Genomic DNA, 25,426 nt, shown 5'->3' on the forward strand with positions numbered 1-25,426 from the left:
GGGCTCTCTGAGGCACCTGTCCCTCTGCTGCAGCCAAGCAGAGTGGCTCAGCCAGTGGGAACCAAGATCTACCTCATATTGGTTGGGTGACTTCCTTTCAGCCCTGAGGAGAAGGGTCAGATGTGATTTCCTCAGAGAGTACTTTCCTGGGGGTACCTGCTTTAAGGGACCACTGCTCACTCCCCCCTCACAGCCAATCCTCACCAAACTTGAAGGGCAAGAAGAGGGGCAGCTTGGGGAGATCCTCTGTGAGATCAATGCCTCTAGCTTGCAGGGAGTCCATTCGATACACACTCCTGACCTGTGGCTGTGGTTTCCTACCATGCAATTTGCACAACTCCACAGGTGTGATAGTGGCTACATCTTGATTCTATACAACTCACCTGGCTCCACAGCAGCCTCTATACAGTTCATGCAACTTGGCCAAGCCTGGCAGTGGCTACCATACAACTCACAACTCAAAAGTTGCTTCCACACAACTTTCGCAAGTTGGCCAGATTTTTCCCACAGAGAGGCTGCCAAAGGAAGAGAAAGGAGAGAAAGCTGAAAGCCAGAGTGGTATGGTGGTTAGAATGTCAGACCCTGAGAGACCCAGGTAGTCCCCACTTGCCGTGGAAGCCAGTCATTCAGCCAATTCTACTTCACAAAGATAAAATAGAAGAGAGCAGAATGATATAAGCAGCTTTGGACCCCATTGGAGAGAAAGAATAAAGTTAAAGAGTAAGGGGACAGATAAAATAAAGATTAATTTGGGAGTAGGAAAGAAAGAAGGGAGCCGAGAATACATGAAATGATACAGAGGCTGCCACAAGAAAAGGAAGAGGAAACAGTGTGGGGTTGGGGATGATACAAGGGAAAATGAAGTTGACACCTGCTAGTCTTTGTGAGTTCCCTGCTTCTCAAACTAATATGCACTGAGAGAACTGCACAAAACCTGGTCCTGTAGAAGGCAACCAATTAATACTCCCATTTTACAGCTGAGAGATGGGAGATGCAATTAGCCCAAACCAGCTATTGAATCAATGATAGAGAAATCTTTCTTCTTTTTTTAAGAATGGCCGTTTGCATCAGCATTCTCATATACAAGTCACATTTTGCGGCTAGGCAACAACAAAGTTTACTGATACTTAGCATGGCCTGAATTTTACCTGTGGTGGTTTACCTAAGTTTACCTAACTAAAATGAGTCTTACTTTTTTATTTCCTCCTAAAAAAACAACAACTATTGCATCACATTTTGTAGTAAATGGGTTTTGTGGCACACATGTCATTTTAAAACCCCTTCAGCCAAGAATATGGTATCTTAAGCATCATATGAAGAAAACAATCACAACATTTATGTAAATGTGGAATACTTGCAATGCATAGGATTGTAGGCTGTGTCTGAATTTGTCTTCATTTTTGCTTCAACAAGAAAAGTCTGTTTTAGAAGTTAACAAACCCAGTACAGGGACTGACTAAACAATGCTATGACTAGGTACGTTTGGTTAAAAAGTTATTGTGACTGTTTTAAGAAGAAATTTGACCGAATAGGGGCAAACCTATGTTCTTTACCTTTTTTTTGGTAATTGATTAACCATCATAAAGGTTCATAACTGGTTACTTTGAGAGAGCGTGGAAAAAACACAAGTAGAATTCAGGGATCCACAAATCTTGCCTGTTCTTGGTAGGAAGCCAAAAGGTGCACTCTCCACTGATTCTGCCCACCCCAAGAGAAGAAGAAGTGGGGTCCTGCCCTTGATAACACGCTGAGCTTTGGAGATGCTTCAAGCACTTTCAAGGCCCAGCATGATTGCAGGGGCAGGCCTCATCCTTCCTCTCCAACTGAGCTTGATGTGGGGGGGGTGGGGGGAGGCTCATTCCCAAGACGCACTTTCAGAAGGCAAAGAGACATCTTGAGGCTTTCCAAGCCTTTCCAAAAAGTGAGAGACAAGTTGAAGTAAAGGCTGTTTTGAGGTTATAGGAGGATATATTAACCAGGTTCTAACCAGGTTTCTATCTAAAAGGTTCTCTCCCTTTTAGCAGTTTGAACCATTGTGAGAATTTGAAGTGAGAAATCGCTTATCAAGTGGTTGGGGGAAACTATGTGGTACAGAGATTTACTGCAAACATTCAGAATATTAAAATGTTTATTAAAAAGAGATAAGAGGTTATAACAAGCGTATTTTTTGCACAGCACCTGATCAACAACCAGAAGAACAAAGAAAAGTTGGTCATAATTGCATCTTCTGTCTCTGGTTCTACAACTTACTTTACTAGATGTTGAAGTACAGAGGGCAATTCCAAGCTTAGTAAGTTACAAAATTGTTATAAGGCTGTCTCATTACCTCAGGCTTCTGCTTCTTCCAGACAGCCAGGCCCATCCACATGTTCAAGATGGCCACTGCCTGCTGACCAGAGCTCAGCAGTCTGTTCTCTTTCAAGGCTCAGCATGAAGAGACGCTCCCCAGTGGGAGCAAGCATTCTTATTAAACCTCTGACTTCACCCATTTTACATCACTCTTCACTCCTTGTTACCTGGTCCATCCAGGTGCTTCCTGGGATCACACAGGTGCATCCTGGGAGCCTTCCTTGAAGGCATTCTGGGAAATCTCCAGGAGTCACCTGGAGATTCCTAACACTACAGTTCCTTTGCAAGCCTAGTCATTTGAATAACTATGGCTGGAAATTGTACTAGCTTCCTGCCCTTCCAGAGAGCAGAGACACTTTTGAAACTCAGAATGGAGGAAGGGGAAAGGTGTTATGTCACAGAGGGCAAACTAAGTTCTGTTTGCATCAAAGCTGCAAGGGTACCTCTGGGAGAACAGAGTTTGATTCCCCACTCCTCTACTTGCACCTCATAGAATGGCCTTGGGTTAGCCATAGCTCTGGCAGAGGTTGTCCTTGAAACGGCAGCTGCTGTGAGTGCCCTCTCATCCCCACCCACCTCACAAGGTGTCTGTTGTGGGGGGAGAAGATATAGGAGATTGTAAGCCGTTCTGAGTCTCTGATTCAGAGAGAAGGGTGGGGTATGAATTTGCAATTCTTCTTCTTCTAGTTAGAGCTAGGATTCTCTTTTAAAAGGAGGATTTGGGTGGATTCCAATTTTGTCAGCAGTCATTCCAATCCCAAACCTCTACACCATATAGGAGTTGAGGGACAACCTTGCTTTGATATAATTTCAAAGCTGGATCTATTAGAAAACCTCCTTGTGTGTAATGAAATTTCAGAATAGCACTTATTGGTCTTAAAGTACATCTGGTTATTGCCTAGTAGGCTCTCCAGGATAAAGTTTCACTGAGGGTTATCCCTAAATATTTGAAGGTGCTGCTTTGATCTATGGCAGGGGTATCAAATTCATTTGTTATGGGGGCTGGATCTGACATAAATGTCACTTTGTTGGGCCAGGCCATGTGTGCCATAAATGTAACAGGAAGTACCCACAATATTTCAAAACCAATAGAGGAACATTTTAACCTTCCAAGACATTCAGTTGCTGACCTAAGAGTAGCAGTTCTCTTACAAAGGAATTTCAAAGATAGATTAGAAAGAGAGACTGGCTGAATTGCAACTGATAATGAAGCTCAAAACAACGCATCCTCCTGGGCTGATGAACGGAGACTTAGGCTGATATCAGATGGCTGGTTCGAGGCGGCTTCAAGCCACCCCAAAGAGAGCCATTTGGAAACTGAGTGCCCTGGAGCTTCCAGATGGTGTTCAGAAAAGGGGCGGGCCAAGGGCACCCAGGGAGCATCTGAAACGCTCACGCATCCGATCCATGGCTCCCCAGGTGCTCTTTGGGTGCTTCCCAGCCTTCCAGATGCCTTGGAGATGCCTCGGAGGCGCCCCAGCAAAAAGGTACCACTTTCAAAGTGGTGCCTTTTAAAGCCAGCTCCTGGCAAACCAGGGGCGAGATGGGGGCAGGACGGGGACAGGAGTCAAATGTGTGCGTGTGGACGCACTTTTTTGGTCTGCCTGCCTCCCAGCCCCCAGATGGCTTTAAAAGCCTGTCTGTAATCAGCCTTGGATTTCTTCTCTTGTTACCATTGCCTACTATTGTCATTTTGCGTTTGAAATCACCTCATTCTCGAAGGTATAAGGGCAGATGGAGTCACATCTAACTATATCTAAAGAAGTGAGCAGTGACTCATGAACACTCATGCCCTGCCACAAGTTTTGTTAATTGTTAAAGTGCTACTGGACTCTTTCTCCCCTCCACCAATAAAGATTGCAAGCTGTGCTGTTAGGTTTCTTCCCCATCTGTTAGAAATGGAAAAGGGTCTCACTCTTGAGAACCAGTCAGGTGTAGTGATTAAGTGCATTTACTTTAATCTGGGAGAACTATGTTTGATTCCCCATTCCTCCACATGTAGCTGCTGGTATGACCTTGGGTGAGTCATAATACTCTCAGAGCTGTTCCTCTCACGAGCAGTTCTGGAAGAGCTCTCTCAGCCTCACCTACCTCACAGGGTGTCTGTTGTGAGGAGGGGAAGGGAAATGAGATTGTAAGCCATTCTGAGACTCTGAGTGAAGGGCAGGGTATAAATCCAATCTTCTCCTCCTCCTTTCTTCTTTCTCTCTCTCCCCCTCAAGAAGTGTGTGTGTGCCCATCAAAACTTATACCTGGAATAAAACTTTGTTGGCCTTAAAGGTGCTAAAGGACTCTCTCTCTTTCTCTCCTTCCCTCCCAGATTCTTGCTTCCTTCCACTAATAAAGACTGCAAGCTGTACCATTAGGCTTCCCACCATCTGTTAGAATTGGAAAGGGGGATCTCTCTCTCTTTCAAAAAGTGTGCACACACACAAAACCTTATACCTGGAATAAAACTTAATTGGTCTTAATGGTGCCGTGGGACTCTCTCTCTCTCTGGCTCTTTCCCTCCCCCTCCCCAAATGAGGGGGAGAAGAAAACTTACCCAATCAAGAGAAAGGAGGCTTGACTTTCATTCCTTTGTTCTTTACTCTGCAAAGCAGGAGAGGAGAAAGTTGGGCAAAAGCGAGCTGCAAAGCAGGAAGCGGACGACAACCAGTTGCTTGTGGGACAGATAGGAGCTCTGCAGGGGACAGTTCTGGTCCATGAGCCATATGTTTGAAACTCCTGATCTATGGGAGTTCTATCTATGGTCCAGTTAAACTTGCAAGGCCTTTTCCTACAGACAATCACTTTGATCTTGGAGTCATTGATGTTTAAGGCCTCTTCTTTACAAAAATCACCTAATTTGTAGAGCAGTCTTCTAAGGCCTGTGGGTGTGTAAGGAAGACCAGAACCTTATCATCGGTATATGATATTTTCTGAGAGCCTAGAGGAGGAGAGACAAACTCAGAGCCAGATAGCATTAGTAAACAGTGGTAAAGAAGCAAGCATTAATGAAACAAGAAAAACTCAAGATTTAGAAGTCCACTGGGTATGAAAGAAACTGGGTAAATGTAGCAGTCTCCTAAAGCAAATCAAAATCAGATAGGCTAATTTTAGTGACATCCAGAGGCTAGTAAACAGATACATTTATTAGGTACACCAGTGTTCACTTTACATTCTACAACCTTACAAATTGCCTGGAATTTCTCCTCAGGCTTGATGTTTGAGAAGAACTTTTTTTCATGTGCTTAAATTTATATGTAGGGAAAGCTCTTCTAATCAGAATAAATTTGTTTAGTTTCATTTGTTCTTCTGAGGGCAGGATTCCACAACAACAAAAATGATGCAAAAATTGGGCCTGATGCAGGGGCAGGCAGTCATGGGCTGATTGTGCCAGATATAAAACTAAACAGACCTTGCTCTGATCAGTTACTGGATGGGAGATTGCCTGGAATCCTAAAGAGTTTGAAGGAAGACGGGATCTGTAATAAATAAAATAAGGATTAGTTTTGTCAGGCGCTAGCAAGAGGGGAAAGGTACTGTAGCTCACTCTCTTGTTTGTTTGTCTCAAATCCTATATATTTTTTCTGAATTCTCTTCAGACAATGCCAACATATTTTGAGTCTGCTCTCTCCTCCCATAAGGGCTCGAAGCTGTCTTTTTCTTTAAGCTCAAGATTCAGTGGATATCACATTGTGTGCCAGATATAGTCTGTCCTTGATTAGTGAACCTGTAGGCAGATGGTATGTGTGAGCCCACACAAGCTGCACCTTGGGATATCAAATAGATTTCTATGTAAAATGTAATGGGTTTTCGAATTTGTGTAACAGTTTTGGCTGAGAGAGCAGGTGCTTCTGATGCAGGTGTGTTCCCTGGAGAAAAGAGGTCAGCTGTACTGCTTCGCACAGAGGGAGTGGATGCTTCACTGACAGAGTCTGGAAGAAATTTTAAATGGTTTGGAAGGAAAGAGGAGGCACTGGGTCAGGAGGCAAGGGAACAGGAGCATGGCAGGTATCAACTCTGATTAATAGTGGCTAGGAAGCATTTGCTAGCTATGTATTGCAGCAGCTTTTAAAGCCTCAGAGCCGCAGTGTGCTTCAAAAATATACTGAGTGGAGGGGCAAGGGCTCCATGTGAATTCCTGACCTGAAGTCATAGTTACTGGAATCCATTGAAGCTCTACTAACACTGTCCTGTGGAGGGCTTGTGTTAAGATTCTTAAGGGCTATTTAGGGAAAATGCTTTCTTTTTTTAAAGCAAATTAAAATTGACCAAATATCTCAAGGAATATGTAGTTTGATTTCTATCGCCTGCCTCCTTTCCAAGGACTCCAGGCGGGCTGCAACAGGTGGCAAAATAAAACACATCCCTCCTCCACAATGCCCAGTTAACTTTAAATTACTCATGCTTGCTTAACCCTGGTAATTGAATCTATGGGCTTATAGCAGAAAGAAAGTTCTCCATTGTGTGCTAGCTACCAAGAATTCTCTAAATGTCCTTGCTATATGAATTTGGCAAACATAACATAAGAGAAGCCATGCTGGATCAGAAGAAGAAGATCATATTGGATTTATATCCCGCCCTCCACTCCGAAGAGTCTCAGAGCGGCTCACAATCTCCTTTACCTTCCTCCCCCACAACAGTCACCCTGTGAGGGGGGTGGGGCTGGAGAGGGCTCTCACAGCAGCTGCCCTTTCAAGGACAACCTCTGCCAGAGCTATGGCTGACCCAAGGCCATTCCAGCAAGTGCAAGTGGAGGAGTGGGGAATCAAACCCGGTTCTCCCAGATAAGAGTCCACACACTTAACCACTACACCAAACTGGCTCGCCAAAGGCCCATCCAGTCCAACACTCTGTGTCACACAGTCAGGGCTGGCACCAGGGTTTCTGGAACCCTAGGCTCCCAGCCCTCCCCCATGCCTGTGAGTGCGGCATGGCACCAAGTGGCATGGCACCAAGTGCCTCCGAGCACACCCGCCACCATGCTGCCCTCACTCAGCCTTTCCAGTTCGGTGCTTCTGCTGAAAGCATAGACCCTGGAAGTGAGCAGGGTCAGAGGTGTGTGTGCACTCAGTGCTTGGAGCCACCCTGCTCTGCAATGCCCAGTGCCCCTTCCTCACTGCTGCCACTGCCTGCCCACCCACAGGTAGGTGGCGAGGTGGAGGAGGGTGGCAGAGAGGTGGGTGGCAAGGGCGAGTGCTGCGGTAGCAGAGAAGAGGCACCAGGGTATGTGTGAGGAGGGGGGAGGGTTTTCACCAGCCACCCCTGAGGCCAGGTAGTGCCCTAGGCAACCACCTACCTGGCCGACTGGGACATGCTGGCCCTGCATACATCATCATCATCATTATCATTTTATTTATATCCTGTCAAAGCATGCTCAGGGCGGTTAACAGCACAAATCAATACATACATTATACAGTATATTTAAACAAAACTAATTTAACAGTTAATTAAAATTCTATTAAAATTCTAAAACAATAAAATTAATATTATTAATATGAATATGCTGGTGCTATTATACAGATGGTGAGTTTACTTAGCAGTCTCTCTCTTTAGTCGGTGAAGGCCATTCGAAAAAGGATGTTCTTGCAGGCCCTGTGGAACTGTTCAAAGTCCCGCAGGGCCCGCATTTCTTCCGGAAGCTGGTTCCATAGGAGTGGAGCCACAGCAGAGAAGGCCCGAGCGCGGGTTCTCTGTAGCTTTACCTCTTTCGGTCCGGGAATAGTTAGCAGGTTCTTCCCTGCTGACCTCAGTGCTCTCTGGGGTTCGTATGGGGAGAGACAGTCCCTGAGGTAGGCAGGTCCTCGGCCATATAGGGCTTTAAAGGTGATAACCAGCACTTTGTAATGAATCCAGTATATAACTGGCAGCCAGTGTCAAAACCCAGGTTCCATACTGATAGGACTGTCAAGGAGGCACTTTCAGATGGTCTTTAATAATAAGAGCAAGTAGTTTCTGTTGTACAAAGCGAAGCAACATGATTTGGCAAGTGCATGTTGGGAGCAAAGGAGAGGAAAAAGAAAAGATAACACTTCATGTGTAATCAGTAAGAGTGGATGGTGATATTGGCAACAGATACAGAAGAGAGAGAAAGGAACAGAGGGCTAGGAACGTTTCCATGAAAGTGGGTTGCATGTTTTAAATAAAATTGCTTTGTTTTTATGTTTTGTGTGTGTTCAGGACAAAGATTTTGGAAAACAAGCTCTTAGAAAAGAACATGTCAACCCTCCTGCAGAGGTGAGCACCAGTCTGAAAACCTACCAGCACTTCACCTTGGAGAAAGCATATATGAGAGAAGATTTCTTTTGGGCATTTACCCCTACCATGGGTGACTTCATACGTTTCCGCTTCTTTAAGCCACTACGCATTGAACGGTGAGTGTGGGGGTAGTTGTGGGAGTCCAGAATGGAAAGGATCTGCTTTGCTTTTGGAAGTCAGTCATTGTTTTATTTATCCCCATTTCCCTACGCTAAAACAAGGTTCATCTGAGAATGAACCACATACAGGTTGAATTTCTGTTGCTGTCCACCAGCTTTTTCACTCCACCTCTTCTTTGCACAAAGCAGCTACCAATACAAATAACAGGAGAACAAAACAATAAAACAAGCTATCTGAAAAACAGTATAATAAGCTATCAACAATGTGTTTCAAATCAGCACAAAGTTCTTAATTGCTACAGGCCTTCTGAAGTATGGCTGCCATACATGGTTTCCTAAACCTGACTAGAAAAGGAGATCTACTTATCTCTCATGGAAGGCTGTTCCAGAAGGTGGAAACAACAAGTCCATCCACCTTGTGGAAGACTGAGAAGGAAGAAACTACAGGTTGGGTCAGATATGAGGTGACAAGCAGGTGTCGGAAGAATACATAGATTGTGAAAGGATTTGAAGGCTGAAAAGAGTGCTTTTATGTTCCCTAAAATAGGTAGGGCAACCAGTCCAGTGTAATTGTTGCAGAGTTGAATATCCCACACCCATTAGGAGGCAGGCCACCATGTTTTGCATCAGGTGTAGGAATGGGCACAAACTGACCGATAAACTAAAGTTCATCATGAATTTTGGCCAGTTCGTGGTTTTCAAAGCAATGCTTGTGAACTGAAGACCTGTCATCAACTTCCACAAATTTTGATGCAGTTCATGGTGGTTTGTGAAGAGCACAAAGCACAGTTTACTCCCTGCTTTCTGCTCATGAAGAACAACTCAGCTATTTGGTTTAAATGGCTCTGAGCTATTTATACCCTGCTTTCTGCTCTGCCCAAAAAGCCATGAGGAACAGAAAGCAGGGGTTTAAACTTTAAATGGCTCACGAACTGATATGAACCAGTTTGGTTCACAAACCAGCATGGTTCCGTTTGGGGTTCAGCCACAGACCATGAAACAAAAATTCACTTCCTGCCCACCCCTTATGAGCTGCAGTTCAAGATACTTTCAAGGGCTGTGTCTTTTCCCTTATCTGTTTGATCATAACCTCCAGGCATTGAGGCAGGACACCTGCATATGGAGATTTTGAAAAGAATAGAAAGCCAGCTGTCATCAGTCTATCAGCAGCAGTCAGCACCAGCATTCGAGATGATCTCATTCATTGGTTTCCTATAAGTGATGAAAATCATTAGATAGATAGATAGATAGATAGATAGATAGATAGATAGATAGATAGATAGATAGATAGATAGATAGATAGATAGATAGATAGATAGATAGATAGATAGATAGATAGATAGATAGATAATTTTATTTATATCCCGCCCTCCCCGCCGGAGCAGGCTCAGGGCGGCTAACAACATCATTCAAATTTCCATTATACAAAAGACAAAGTTACATTTGGGGAAACAGTGGACCCTGGGAAATGCTATATGTCAGTTACCAGAGTGTTGGAACTCCTGCCATTAGCTACATAAAGAAGAACAATTAATAAAGAAAGAAAAATGCTATTATTCCAAAACCAAATGATTCAGTAAATATGATACACTCTATCTAATGGTATGATACACTCTATCTAATGCGTCCTATAGAATCAAGTAGGCACCTTGTTCATTTGTAGATGGGGTCATTCACCACTATCACCAAAGCCATCCTTGTCCCATAAGCAGGCCAGAAACCAGACTAAAAAGCATCAAGGGAAGAAGCACTTGCCTCTACCTTTCAATTTTGGCACTAGACTGCCTGATGATGAATAACTGCTTTCTGTAAACTCACAAAGGAAATCCAACCTGGGTCTTATTGGTTCCCAGTCACCTTGATTCCATAGTTGTCTGTTTTGTGGGGGATTTGTTGTTGTTGGTTTTGCAAGTGTTGTGGCTATCTGACACAGTTTATAGTTAAATTCTGATCATTTTTACAGATATCAGGCTGCATGTGTTTCTTTCGCATAGTGGTTTCTCAGTGTAAAAACAATTTTTATTATTCTACAACATATTATATCAGTATTTCATTTTCTTCTCTCAAATAAAAGTCAATATGTTGCATTACATTTCCACCTCCCCTCCTCCCTTTCAAGACTTCCCCAGTGTTACTTACAATATAAAAGCAATAAAGGTAATTTAACATTAAAAAAACTGTTTTTAAAAAAAGGAACTTATACTTCTTTATGGTTATTACCTCATTCGATTAATGATCCAAGATATTACTAAATTAAGTCATATTATCTATCTTATTATAATCTTTTAAGAAAGAACAAAATATTTTCTCATACTCTCATTTTAACTATCATTCTTGTCTCAGTGAATTAAAAATAGCTGATAAACAAGTTATCCATTATCAAATATCACCATGTGTCCTTTCACTCTCCAATGTTCTTCCACATAGTTCTGAAACTTTCGCCATTCATTATTAAATTTTTCCATATCAAGTTCCTTTAGTGTTCTTGTTAATTTGTCCATTTCACTCCAGTGCATAGTTTTCATAACCCAGTCCCATTTTTCTGGAATTTTATTTTGCTTCCACAACTGCACATACAATGTCCGTGCAGCTGAAAGCATGTACCAAAGTAATGTTCTGTCTTGCTTCGGAAAATTTTCTATTTGTAATCCCAACAAAAAGATTTCTGGTGCCTTCTTCACTTTGTATCCCAAAATCTTTGACATTTCTTGCTGGATCATTTGCCAATATTGTATAGCCCTTTCACAAGTCCACCACATATGGTAGAAGGACCCTTCATGTTTTTTACATTTCTAACATTGATCAGACATCTGATTATTTGTTTTCGACAGGTTTTGTGTCATATACCACCTATACAACATTTTGTAACAATTTTCTTTTATGTTATTACATGTTGATATTTTCATAGTTCTTCCACAAATATTCCTTGTTTATATTAGTTGCCCACTTTATCATTTGAAATTTTACCACTTCTTCCTCTGTAGACCATTTCAGTAACAGTTTATATACTCTTGAGATCAATTTTACGTCCTCACCAAACAGCATTTTCTCCATTTCTGTTTGTTCTTGTCTTATTCCTTCATTCCTAATATCCTGCTTCAGCAGACTTTTAATTTGTAACCATTGAAACCAATTAAATTTATAATCCAATTCTTCCACTGATTTTAATTCTGCTTTGCCTCCTTGTATTTTTAACAATTGTTTATATCGGGGACAAAGGGTGGCAATCGGGAGTGAGCTCTCCCAGAGACGCACACTACATTGTGGGGTGCCTAAGGGAGCAGTCCTCTCGCCAATGCTATTTAATATCTATATGCGCCCCCTTTCCCGGATTGCCAGGAGGTATGGGCTTGGGTGCCACCAGTACGCAGATGACACCCAGCTCTATCTGCTAATGGACAGCCGGCCTGGCTGCGTCCCAGAGAATCTGGACCTGGCACTGCAGGCCGTGACAACTTGGTTAAGGCTGAGTGGGCTGAAACTGAATCCAGCGAAGACAGAGGTCCTTTGCTTGGGTCGGGGCGCTCTGGGGGGGGGGAAAATATCCCTCCCGGTCTTTGACAGGGCGCCATTGAAAGCGGCGCACCAAGTCAGAAGCCTCGGAGTCCTACTGGAGCCTTCATTATCAATGGAGGCCCAGATAGCAGCCACTGCCAAGTCAGCCTTTTTTCATCTGAGGCGGGCAAGGCAGTTGGCTCCCTTCCTAGAGCGTCAGGACCTGGCAACAGTGATCCACGCAACAGTCACCTCGAGACTAGATTACTGTAATGCCCTCTACATGGGGCTGCCTCTGTGCCGACCCCGGAAGCTGCAGCTAGTGCAGAATGCAGCTGCCAGACTGCTGTTGGGGCCCCCAAAGTGGGAGCACATACAGCCGGGGCTGCGTGAACTGCACTGGCTGCCAGTTATATACCGGATTCGCTACAAAGTGCTGGTCAGTACCTTTAAAACCCTATATGGCCGAGGACCTGCCTACCTTAGGGACCGTCTCTCCCCGTACGAACCCCAGAGAGCACTGAGGTCAGCAGGGAAGAACCTGCTGACTATTCCCGGGCCAAAAGATGTAAAACTCCAGAGCACCCGTACTCGGGCTTTCTCTGTTATGGCTCCACAGCTATGGAATCAGCTTCCAGAAGAAATGCGGGCCCTGCGGGACTTTGAACAGTTCCGCAGGGCCTGCAAGACCGTTCTCTTTCAAATGGCCTTCACTGACTAAAACTGCTAAGTAAACTCGCCATCTGTATAATAGCACTAATATATGAATGTTAATTTTATTGTTTTTAGAATTTTAATAGTTTTTAATTAATTATAGGTTTATGCTGTTAGTTATAACACAATGCATGTATTGAATTCCTGTTGTTAGCCGCCCTGAGCCTGCCTCAGCGGGGGAGGGCGGGATATAAATAAAATGTGATGATGATGTGATGATAACCATTTCTCTTCCTCAATATCCAAATATAACTTTATTACTTCCGTTGGCGGCACAATCCAGAGCGGTTTCCTCTCATCTCCATATTTTTGGTATTTCAACCAAGTTTTAAGCCAACTACTTCTTACATAATGATGTGAAAAAAAACCATCCATTTTACTTTTTCCATAGCACAAATATGCATGCCAACCAAAAACCTTTCCATGGCCTTCTAATGTTAATAATAGATTTTGACATATTTTTACACAAAATTTTTGTTTTCTCTTTATTTACATAAAAGCCTGTCAGATCACCATATTCTTTTATTTTTTGGAGCAGCAACAGTGTAACTTGAGTTGGGTTTTCATTTATAAACATTACATCATCTGCAAACGCTCTGTATTTGTAAGAAAAGACTTTTAATTCCAAACCCTCTATCTCCTTATCTTCTTGAACTTGCATAAGCAATATTTCTAGCGTAATTATAAATATCAAAGGGGATAGAGGGCACCCTTGTCTTGTTCCTTTACAAATTGCTATTTTCTCTGTCAAATCTGCATTTATACAAAGTCTTGCTTGTTGGTCAGTATGTATTGCCTTTACCATTCTAACAAAGTCTTCACCCAATCCCAATTTCTCCATTACTGCAAACATAAAGTCCCAATGAACATTGTCAAAAGCTTTCTCTGCATCAGAGAAAAGCAAAGCTACTTCTTTTTCAGGATGTTTTTCATAATATTCTATTATATCTATTACAGTTCTGATATTTTCTCTTAATTGCCTTCTGGGGAGAAACCCTGTTTGTTCCTCTTTAACAAAACTATTCAAATGCTGCTTCAGGCATTCCGCTAAAATTCTAGCATATATTTTGTAGTCATTATTTAGCAATGAAATTGGTCTATAGTTTTTTACATTAGTCACATCTCTATCTTCTTTTGGTATCAACGAGATTACTGCTTCCTTCCAAGTATTAGGTATCTTCCCATCTATTCTTATAATGTTCATCAATTTCTGAAGTTTTGGAAGTAGAGTTTCTTTAAGAACTTTATAATATCTTGCTGTAAAACCATCAGGATCCGGAGCCTTCCCTGGCTTAATTGAGTTAATTGCCACTTCAATTTCTTCCTTACCAATTGGATCGTTTAAGATCTTTTTCATGTCGTCCATTAAGGGTTTAACATTAATTTCCTGTAAATAGGTATCTATTTTTTCTTTTTTCCCCATATGACTTTTATACAAATTTGCATAATACTTTTAAAACTCTCTTTTGATTCCTTCCTGGTCAACAATTTCTTTGTTGCCCAAACTAATTTTATTAACAATTTTATTTTCCCTTTTTCTTTTCATTTGCCAGGCCAAGTATTTTCCAGCTTTATTTGCACTCTCAAAAGATTTTTGTTGAAGCCTTTTTAAGTTCCATTCTATTTCTTTATTTAACAAGTGTCTTAGTTGGTTCTGTAGAATTCCAATTTCTTTTAAAATCTTCTTTTCCCCCGGTCTCTTTATAAGCTCTCTCCCCTTCTTCTTAATCTCCTTCTGTATGTCTGTCATTTTGTTTCTCTTTAGCTTTTCTGTCTTTATTATTCATTGTGATTAAAATACCTCTCATCACCGCTTTATAAGCATCCCACACCGTTTGATATTGAACATCCTCATTTGCATTTACTTGGAAAAAGGTTTTAGTCTCTTTTTGCAGAGATTCTACTACCCCATCTTTCTGCAGTAAATCTTCATTTATTTGCCATCTTAAAGTCTTTTTTGGTAGGTTTCGCAGACTACATTATTGGATTATGATCTTCTCTTATTTTCAGAAGAATCTCTATTTTTTTTGTTGCAAGTCCCAAATTTTTTGTACTCCATAACATATCAATCCTTGAGAAAGAGTTATGTCGAGCTGAGGAGAAGGTATAGTCTGTAACTGTAGGATTTTTCTCCCTCCAAATGTCTACAAGATTTTCTTGCTTGGCTAATTCAAAAAAAGACTTCGGTAGTTTACCTTCATTATTCTTCTTCCCAGATCCGTCCAAAATATTTTAACTGTACCATTAAAGTCTCCCATTAACATGATTTGCTCATATGTCTCGTGATCAAGTTGCTGCATAATGTCCTTAAAAAAAATCTTTTGCTTCATTAGGAGCATACAGTCCCAATAGCAAAGTCTTCTTGTGGTTCATCATCACTTGCACTACAATATATCTACCATCATTGTCCTTAAAAATCAATTTTGGTTCCAATTCCTGTTTTACATAAAAAAACACCCCTCTTTTTTTCTCTTAGCCAATGAAAAAAATTCCATACCAAATTGCTTATTCCACAAATATTTGTAATCCAATCGTTTAATATGTACTTCTTGTAGACAAATTATGTTACATTTTTGCTTCCCAATCCAATGAAAAGTTGCCTTTCTTTTTTGTTGTGAATTAAGTCCATTTACATTCCAAGATAATAATTTGTAATCCATCATGGTTTTCTATTTTAATCTGAACCTCCAAATTCTTTATTCTCCACCAAAAACTTCTCCATCTCCTGAGTGCTTGTAATGGTAATCCTCTTCCCCTTGTATTCAAAAACCAATCCTTCTGGGAGAATCCATCTGTATCTCATTTGACTCTCTCTCAATTGCTCAGTCAGTTTTTTATATAATCTTCTGTCACTTAAGACTTTCCTTGGTAATTCTTTCATAATTCTAACATCACTGCCTTCCACAATCAGCTTGCCTTCATACTGTTTACTTAGAATCCTTCTCACCAAGTCTCTTGTTACACATCTCACTACCACATCTCTTGGTAGTTTATTTTTCCTTGCATATTCTGAATTGACCCTGTAAATATAGTCATAAAAGTAATTAGTCTCCTCAGGATCATCTCCAACATATTCAGCAATAATCCTTATGTATTTCCTTAAATCACCATCCTTTTCAGGCACACCTCTCAAATGTATCTGATTTTCCATTGATTTGCAGTCCTGCAGTACTGTTTTGTCCTGCAATTTTTTAATAGTGGAATCCACTGTATTAATTCTTTCATCATGGTCTTTCACTTTCTCTTGCACCTCTTGGATTTTTTTGGATACTGATTTAAACTCTTTACTGAGAACTTCTATATCTATTTTTAATTCCGTCTTACAATCTCTTATAGAATCTTTAATCAGTTTAGACAATCTAGCTTCCATGACATCCATCTGTTCTTTTTTATCAGCCTTTTTGCCCTCTTCTAGTGTCTTGGATCTTGTCTGTAATGGTTTTTGGGCTGACACTACTGCCTTCCCATTATAAATATAGGCTTTACAATTGAAGTCACCAAGTTCTTTTTAAATGGTCTAGTCTTATAGATTAGGGCATGCCCTTTCAGAAAAGCCCAAAATCGCCATCCTCCTATGCCCCTGGGTCCAGATATTAATTTTTTAAAAGTTATAATTTTCCAAAATGGTGCTTGATGTTTCTCTATGGTTTAGTCCTAGAGGGGCTTAAAAAACCTGTAGTTTTCCCTTCCCTTGATGGCCTCTTCTGCCCACACTTGCCACAAAGTCTCGTTATCTATGGTTGTGAAGTCTCACGATGTTCCCAGACGTCATTTCCTGTAATGACTTGTTGATCTGCAGTTCTTCCACTCTCAGGGGGAGTAACCACAAAAATTCCAAACAATATCAGCTTTTGCCTTTTTTAAGCCTTATATCTGTTTAACTCAGTCCAAGATTTCCCCCTCCTCCTCCTTCTTTATTATTACAAGTTGTTTATGTGTCCAGATCTTCGTTTGCCTTCCAAATATTTCCCAATTTAATCCTGGAGCAACAGATAAAAATCTCTTTACCTTTGAAAACCCAACATCAAACACACTGGTCTGTTTCTTATCCACGATTAATTAGCCCTTAAGAAGCTTTGCACACGTTGAATTTATGTCGATTTAACGACCCCAGATACCCTCTATAGACGTTGGAAGCGGTTCTTCTTCGGAGACTCTTCAAAGCCAAAAAGAAACACCCCCTGGGATTTCTCATTAGCCAAAGTACCTCTCCTCAGAACTTTAAGCATATCTTGACCATCATCTTGCCTAGTTGATGTAGACAGCAGGTATTAAAACACCTTCTCTGTCCAGAATAGAGGGTCTGGTGAGCTCCCCCACTGGAAAGCTTGTCAATTCTCCATGAAATCCAAACCGGAAGCCACCTCTCATAGTGGTTTCTCAATGGACTCTAGTGCATGTTGTCTAAAATACTGCTCCTGAAAAGCCCTTACTGTAGTTGAAAGACACTGTGTTAGAGAAAAACTGAGCCACAATTTGGAATGAGAGAGAATAGCTTAGAATGAGATTTATTTTTATGCTAACAAAATGTATAATAAATATGTATATAGTTAAAAGCTCATCAGTCCAATAAACACACCAGCCTGACCATCAATATGTACAAAGACTGATGCAGGTAATTTTACAGATATGTCAACTAAAACAAAATATTTAGCTTCCAAATTAAACGCTCACAGCAACAAGAACTTAAGGACCTCACAAAGAGAGCTTGTTCCTCAGCAGTAGAGGCAATATTGAAAAAGCAAGGGACCAAAAGTGCCACTCTCAAAGAAGGACCAGCCAACAAGTTTTGCTGCAGCTTGCGCATGGAATGAAGCATGTGCCCAGCTCTTGAAAAATACAGAGCTTCAATCTACAGTGCCCCCTCCCATTTCATACTCTGGTAGGGGCTTCAGGAAAAGGGGCAGATTAATTCTTCCACAGCTCACTTCTGTTGCATCTTTGGTGTTTATGCAGACACACTTCCATGCTGGCTTCTGTAGTAAAACTTCAGAAGGTTATGATTCCTTCTGATTTGGACTCAGCTTTTACAATGTGCTGTTGTCTGCTTGAGAATGGGAGTAGAGTTATGGAAACAAGGGCTGTCAACATCCTGTTTTCACAAGTGATGCTAGCAGATAATACAGCACTGTGAGCACAGTTAAGGGCAGGTGCTACATTTTCTTTGGACTCTCTCAGAGGAATTGGAGAAAGAAGCTGATCTGGGAAAGCATTTTTCCCTATGTCTAATTTCTTGCTTATTGTGTAATTAGAAACCATTAAAGAAGCTTTTATTTGACAAAGCTCCCTCTGGGTTTTTTTTTAGCTTGTTCTTTCTGCCCATCCTAAAAAGTTTCCCAAGCCAAACTCCTACTCATCATTAAATTCTACTTCTGTCTCACAAGAGATTAAGAATAATTGTTGCACTTTGTATTTCCCCATTTATATCAGTGCTACACCAATAACTTCAAAGCAGTATGCCAAAAAGCAAAAGTGTTATAGAAGATTAAATTGATTCCCTTTGTACTAAAGACCAGAATGCAATGATATATATGTTGTTGCAAATGCTATCATTTTACCCCCTCACCACACCCATTTTATGCTTATAGTTCCTGAACACTGTTCTCAGACTTAAGAATGCAGCTTTTCTCTTGAATTTTCTTGATATTCAAATATATCCTGGAAACTGAGAGGAAAGTTGCACATGGCCATTGGAAATCAGTTTGTTGAATACTAAATTTCACTGAGCATAGAGAGTATATATCTTTTTTTAACAGTGAATTTTCTTGCAGGAGCATCTTATCTATATAACTTATCTCATCCTTCATAGAATCTGCTCTTTGTGCTTAAGATGCACACAGAGCCACATTTCTCTAGCACAGAGAAGAGAACTGCTCTCACCATGGGGGTGGATAATTGCACTTCTTACATGTTCATTCAAATGCACTGGAGTGCTTAATTTGCAAGAGTAATCAAACAATCAATCCATAATTGGTTGTTTTTGCATTTGAAGTTGTCTAAAAAGTGGATTTTACTGTGCTAAGGAAGCCACCTGTTGGGTGGGACGTCTTGGCAAGCGCACATTCCTGACTGGGAGCTTTTATGTGCTAATATGTCCCCCGTGAATCTGTGCAGTCATCTTGGATTCCTGTCCCACAGGTTTTTCTTCCGCAGTGGCAACATTGAGCACCCTGAAGACAAACTATTCAACACAACAGTGGAAGTCTTGCCCTTTGATGTGAGTCATTGAACTTATGGTAAAGGATTTTTTGAGGGGGAGGGGGAAGATAGACAGTGATGCTGTTTCAAAACATGCAGGAAATCTTGCTTTTAAGAACAGGTGACAGTACATAACATGTTTTTCTGATGGTGAGTGATAGATTGTAGGCTCTAGTTCGGTCCTAGACCATTAACATAACCTTGGCATAAACCGACGATCCCCAACCTTTTTGAACTTGTAGGCACCTTTTGAATTGTGGCACAAGGTGGTCAGTGCACTCACAAAATGGCCACATCAGAGGCAGAGCCAACCACAAACGCAGAGGAAGCCAAGGTGCAAGGGGAAAAGGATTATATTTTTAAAATACACTGGGAAAGAAGAGTCTAAGAAAGAATAAAACCAACTTTATAGTGGCTACTGTTGCTGGAAGCCGCCCTGAGCCACCTGGTAGGAAGGGCGGGATACAAATTACAAATAAATAAAATAAAATTTTACTTAATCTGCACAGCCACTCATATCTCAGATGGGCAATTAGAAGTCCTAAAGGGCAGGAGCCCATTTGGTCCCACCCACTTTCTAAAAACACTTTGTGGGCGCTCAGAAAGGTGTTAGCTGGTGCCGTGGGGACCCCTGGCATAAATTTTAGCCTCTACTCTGTAATTTTAGATTTTAACTGTTTTTTGTGGTCTTTTACGATGTAACCTGCCCTAAGCCTAGGTTCTGAGGGAAGAGCAATCTAAAAATCGAATAAAATAAATAAATAATAAGGTAACTCTATAGCTCTCATAATCTCCTGAAAAAAGATGGTGATTGCTTGCATTAGAAATGTAAACACCACCTGACATGTTTTTAGAAGATTATAATCCAGATTCTTATTACTCTGCAGTTGGATCTTTTTAATAACAGTATCTTTCCAGGATCAGGGGACTGACTGGCAGTGAGAAAGCTGCCACACAGACTGAAACCAGATCCTTATTTACCCTTGAGACATTATTCCAAAACCTCAAAGAAAGTCTGCTTAGTCATTTTCTTATATAAAGTGCAGAGTCTGTGGCAGGAAAAGGCACTTCAGGGACTGTTCCCCACTAGATATTCTACAGACCTTTATGGATCCTTGAAAGGCATAGGGAAGGTCTTCAAGCAAGAGAAACGTTCTGTCTCTGAAAACATAAACATTGCCTGACGCTTTATGGCTGTAGTGGTTCAAGCTGTACAGCAGGCTGCCTAAATCTTTGTTGCTGGCTTTTTGCAAAGATTGTCTGTTTCCCTGCACAGAGTCTCCAATCAGATAAAGAAGCCCTGCAGGAGGGAAGAGGGACAGCATTCAAGTACCACAGGACATCTGATGGCTACATCCAGATAGGTAAATTGCTGGCTCAAGGCAAACCATAGCCTGCAGGTTGTGGATAATGCACTGTGCATGTTGCTGTTCTGATAACAAAATAATGCAGGGAGTGCTCATAGGAGATGCTTACAGGGTAGGGCATGCATAGTCTGCATGGGTTGAGTCCTGTCCCCTGCCCCCAGCCCCCCTCTGGAAATGAGTCATTCACTTTTAGAAAACATTGGTATTTTCCCCCAGTGAATAAAAATCCCAGGGTCTTAATCTTTTAAAGCCTTTCTTTGAGAAAGTAGTCTTTCTCAGTTAATGTTGTGCAGTCAGAAATGTTGCTGCTTTACAGATCAAATGCTTGGACACACCTGAAAGAAACAAAGGAAATTCTGCTGACAAAATTTCAAAACGCTGCCTTACTGTTTATTTAGTGATGTTTATTCTGCCCTTCCTCTAAGGAGTTCATTACCTGCATTTACCTGCAAAACAATTCTGTGAGGCAGATTAGTTTGAGAAACAGTAACTGTCCCAAGGTCACCCAGCGAGCCTCTCAATTGACTGAGAATTTGAACCTGGGTTGCAGATCTTAGCCCATAATTTCCTTTAACCTGTCATTTCCTTCAGGTGGCCTAAAAGTGCATTCCAAAAACATTTACTGAAAGTTGGTGGGTAAATTGCTTAGAGGCAGCACTGGCCCAAGGGTGCATGGCACCCCAGGCAGGAGCCCCTCTGCCACCCCCCCCCCCGCACAGCACTGCAACGCAGCACCATACTCCGTTGCACCTCCCAAAGGCGCAGTGCCTTCCCTTCCCATCACCTACCCCCTGCGCGATCAGAGTGGTCTGTGCCTGGGCAGTACCACCCGCTGCCGCTCCCCATCCACCCCTCTTTTCCCTTCCCCTCCCCCCCCCGGGCATGATCAGAGTACGCTGCACCTGGGCCCTGCTGGCTGTGACGCGGCGTGCATATTATCTGTCGAAGAAGGCGCTGGAGGCTTTCCCCCCCTGCTTTCCAGAACTGGAAGCGAGGGGGAGCCAAGCCTCCTCCAGCGCCTTCTTCAACAGATAAGATGCATGCTGCATCGTGGCCGGCAGGGCCCAGGCGCGGCATGCTGTGATTGCGTTGGGGGGGGAGGCAAAGGACAAGAAGGGAAAGGAGGAGTGGGTGGCAGTGGGCGGGCAGAGGAGGCAGGCTCTGGGGGGGGGAGCCCAGTTTTGTGCCTCCACCCTCCCGGCACCCTAGGCAAGCACCTAGTTTGCCTAGTGGGCAAGCTGGCCCTGCTTGGAGGTACATGTTTTTGTGTAGTAGGAATAGTCAGGCACAGTGCATGGAGACTTCTCAGCTCTTTGAATACAGGTGCCCTCCAGCAGCCATTTTCTGGTGGCTTCCCCATCTGGCTGTTCAGAACATAAGGAGGGGATGGTGACATCAGAATTGCCTTTCAGCCTGGACAGTTCTGCTGAGCAGATCTGACCATTTCTTGGGTTTTGAAAGAGTAACTACCATTGTTCACATAGCTTACACTTTATAATCACCATGCACATTTTTCATTTAATACAATTCATACATTATGGAGAATATAGATTGGGTCTAGGATCTCAGGGCTGCTGCCAGGCTTTTTGGTGGCCTAGACGAGGCTACCTACTTGCGCCCCCTCCCCCTCAACCAAGCAGGGACAAGGGAGCATCAACCATTTTGTGAGAAGCTCAATCCTACACAGACTTTGTTATTAGCCTCATTGGGCTCAACAGTGCTTACTCCCAAGCAAGAGCCAGTAATGAGAGCCCAGAAAATATCGTGGTCAGAGGGTTAGACTAGGATGTGGGAGGACCAGGTTCAGATCTCCACTCTGCCACAAAATTTACAGTTTAACCTCAGACCTGTTGCTCTCTCTCTCAGCCTAACCTGGATTGCAGGGTTGTTGAGGAGGATAAAATGGAGGGAGAATCTTTAGTGGGATAATAGTATACAAGACAGCTTCAAATTCCTGGCTTTCTGTTACATACTTCAGTGGTCAGCATTTTTTGGTGATGCAAAGTGACATCAAGTTGCAGCCAACTTATGGTGATGCCATAGAGTTTTCAAGGCAAGAAAGGTCCAGAGGTGGTTTGGTATTGCCTGCCTCTGGTGGTCTCCCTTTCAAGTGCGAACCAGGGCCAACCCTTCTTAGCTTCCAATATCCTCCATCTCTGTTACTCCATCTCCTCTGAGGCATTCATCTTCAACACCAAAAAATCTTGGAGAATTTTGAGCTCCTTGCCTTTGTTTTCCTTTGCGCTTTTAGCAGTTGAAAGACAGTTGCCTACTCCAGAAGAGGGGGGGTGCGCAGGCACAGACCACTCTCAAGTCCGTCGCATTTGCAGGGGAGTCCCCACATTTGCATGGGAGTCCCCGCATGGGACTGAGGGAGGGCCAGTGCTTTGGCCACAGTAGAGCCACCCCCACCCCTGCATGTGGTGGGACAAGGCTTTGGGGAGTGTGCCCTCCACGGCAAAGGTCAGCCTGGACAGCCGGCATCCATCCATCCATCCATCTCAGGCTGTCCTGGTGATGCCCTTTGCTGAAGACCAGGAAAGCAACTGCCCCTCTACCCCCTCAGCCCAGCCCCCCAAAGGGCCTGGAGGGGCCCTGCAGGGACACACACAGAAAGCTGATTCTGGCGGCGAAAGGGAACCAAGCCATCACAAGCCCCTTCCTTCCTTCCTTCCTCCCTTCCTCCTGTTGCCCTGATCATGATTCAGGAGGCACTGCAGCTCAGGCAAGCCCCCCCCCCCCAGTGGCTGAGCCAGTCTGCAGTGTGGATCTCTGCCTGCCCCAGCAGCTGCATCCCCAGGCCGGGTCCTAAGGAGACTCTAAAGCGACAGTAGACGCTGGCAGGGGAGGCACTCTGCACATGCCCAGAGGCCTACTGCAGAATTCCAGGCGCTGGGCAGGGCCTGCTGAGCGGAAGGGGGAATGGTGGCGAGGGGGCAGGAAGGCTGGCTGCAGCAATCTTTGCGGGGTGTGCCATGCCAAAGTCTCTCATGGGGACTGAGTGACTTCCAGGACTCTTATGCTGATAGGACACCTTCCTGGAGATGTTAGCAGAGGGCTGCCTGCAGCTGTGTTCTCAGGCTGGGTGCAGCATGGTGTGGTGGGAGGCATCTTCTGGGAAACAACTGAAGCCATGTGTGCCCGCTCCACCCCCTCTGGCACCAGTCAGCAGCATAAGCCCCACCCCTGTGCCAACCCGCGGTGCTGGAAAATGAGTCCAGTACCGAGGTAGGCTATAGCCATAGCTGCCTTCAGGAACCAAGCCGGCCGCCCTGTGACCAGGTTCCCACCCTAGGTAGCTGCCTACGCCTATGTAGTAGTCCTGTGGGATCCCCACCCTATGTCGCAGCCATACATAAGTTGTGGGTTTGTTGGTTTGTTTGTTAGACTTTTATCTCACCTTGCTCCGCAGGCGGGCTTGGAGCAGCTTACAACATATAATCCAACCAATAAAACAATTAATTTAAATACCATCTTAAACAATTGAAATTAGTTATATTCAGTTCCTGGGTTCATTGTGCCTGATTAAGATCATGATTGTGGTGCTTGTGGAGAGGGGTCTTAAGCCTTTCCCCTGCACATTTTTTCAACCTGCAGCAATCCAAGAAGACCCTGCTGTTTGGTGCACTGGGACAACCCTCATGCACCTTCGTGAATTTCCCTAACAGAACAAATAGCGCCCCACAGGCATCAGAAAAATGGTTCAAGGGAGATGGATGAAGTTCCTTCTCTACATATGTCACAGCTGTGATCTGAATCGGGTACCACATGCTCAGGAATTGAAGAACCCATAACTCATGTGTGATTGTGACACAGGGTGGGGACCCCAGACCCAACCTGTGTTTTCTATAATGTGTGAATTGGCCCTTAAGTACTGCAGGAACTTAAGGCTTGCTTACCACTGATTTGGAATTAGACACTGTACGGATCATTGTTGTTGCCTGGTCCCAGCAGGGCTGGCCTAAGGTCTCCTCAAATTAGACTTTCCCAACCTGATATGATCCCCAAGTGCCAAATATGCACACTGTAGGTTCCAGATTCAACTGCAGAAGCGTAATTCTATTTATTTAACATATTTAAAATACATTCTCAGTAAAAATATTTCTGAGGCATCCATTTAAGATATGAGTGAACAGTGATGAGGAAAAGAACTGGCCTTTGCTTGCAAGTCTCCATTGAAGTGGCTGCTAAACAGAACAGAGAGAGAGACTGTGCTTGATGGAGTAGCAAATGTAAGAGAAGGGGAAAGTGTTTTAAATGGTAGCAGGAAAACTAGAGGTGCTGTTAGTTCAGGGAGGCTTTGCAGGGGGTTTTGAAATGGAAAGGGAGGTTATTTTGTCTGGAGAGAAAAGGAAAAATTATTCTAGGTGTAGGGGGTCACCATAAAAGCTCCAAGAAGAGGGAAAACATTGGGGGTGGGGAGTGGTACTGAATGCGCTTGAGCAGAAAGAAGAGAAACACGCCTTTGACTTTTAATAATTCATCTTGACCAGAGTGGGGAGAGAGATAATTTTTGTTTATTGTAGCACCCAGTATTTTCCTCGAGGAGACAAAAATCGATGTTCTCACAGCATCCCTAGTGGTACCCAAAACATTGCCTTGTGTCTCTTCTGATATTGCTTGACATGGCTTCTCAAGGTGGTTCTGCTTATGCTCTGACTTTCTCACTTCTCAAGGTCAATTGCATCGACTTGACTCCCAGGATCTTTCACGCTTTTTTGTCATGTATAGTCAAGAACATTAGAAGAGCCCTGCTGGATCAGACAAATATTGCATCTAGTCCAGCATCCCGTCTCACCCGGTGGCCAACCGCTTCCTCTGGAGGGCCAAAACAGGGCATAGAGGCTGAAGCCTTCCCCAATGTTGCCTCGTGGCTCTGGGATTCAGAGGATTAGTGCCTCTAAATGTGCAGATTCCCCTCAGTCACCATGGCTAGTAGCC

At 43.1% G+C, this 25,426-nt stretch overlaps 1 protein-coding gene across 2 annotated transcripts in view; it reads left to right on the forward strand.

The window, feature by feature from the left end:
* Nucleotides 1-25,426, forward strand: part of MGAT4B (alpha-1,3-mannosyl-glycoprotein 4-beta-N-acetylglucosaminyltransferase B) — a 166,113-nt gene that overhangs the window by 130,320 nt on the left and 10,367 nt on the right. For both annotated transcript variants that reach the window (XM_060240343.1, XM_060240342.1), the window contains exons 11-13: nt 8,515-8,708; nt 19,059-19,137; nt 20,395-20,482. In XM_060240343.1, coding sequence (XP_060096326.1) covers nt 8,515-8,708; nt 19,059-19,137; nt 20,395-20,482 — 361 coding nt within the window. The remainder of the gene's footprint in view (nt 1-8,514; nt 8,709-19,058; nt 19,138-20,394; nt 20,483-25,426) is intronic.

This window comes from Heteronotia binoei, chromosome 5 (assembly GCF_032191835.1).
Source record: "Heteronotia binoei isolate CCM8104 ecotype False Entrance Well chromosome 5, APGP_CSIRO_Hbin_v1, whole genome shotgun sequence".
In the NCBI taxonomy this organism is placed as follows: Eukaryota; Metazoa; Chordata; class Lepidosauria; order Squamata; family Gekkonidae; genus Heteronotia; species Heteronotia binoei.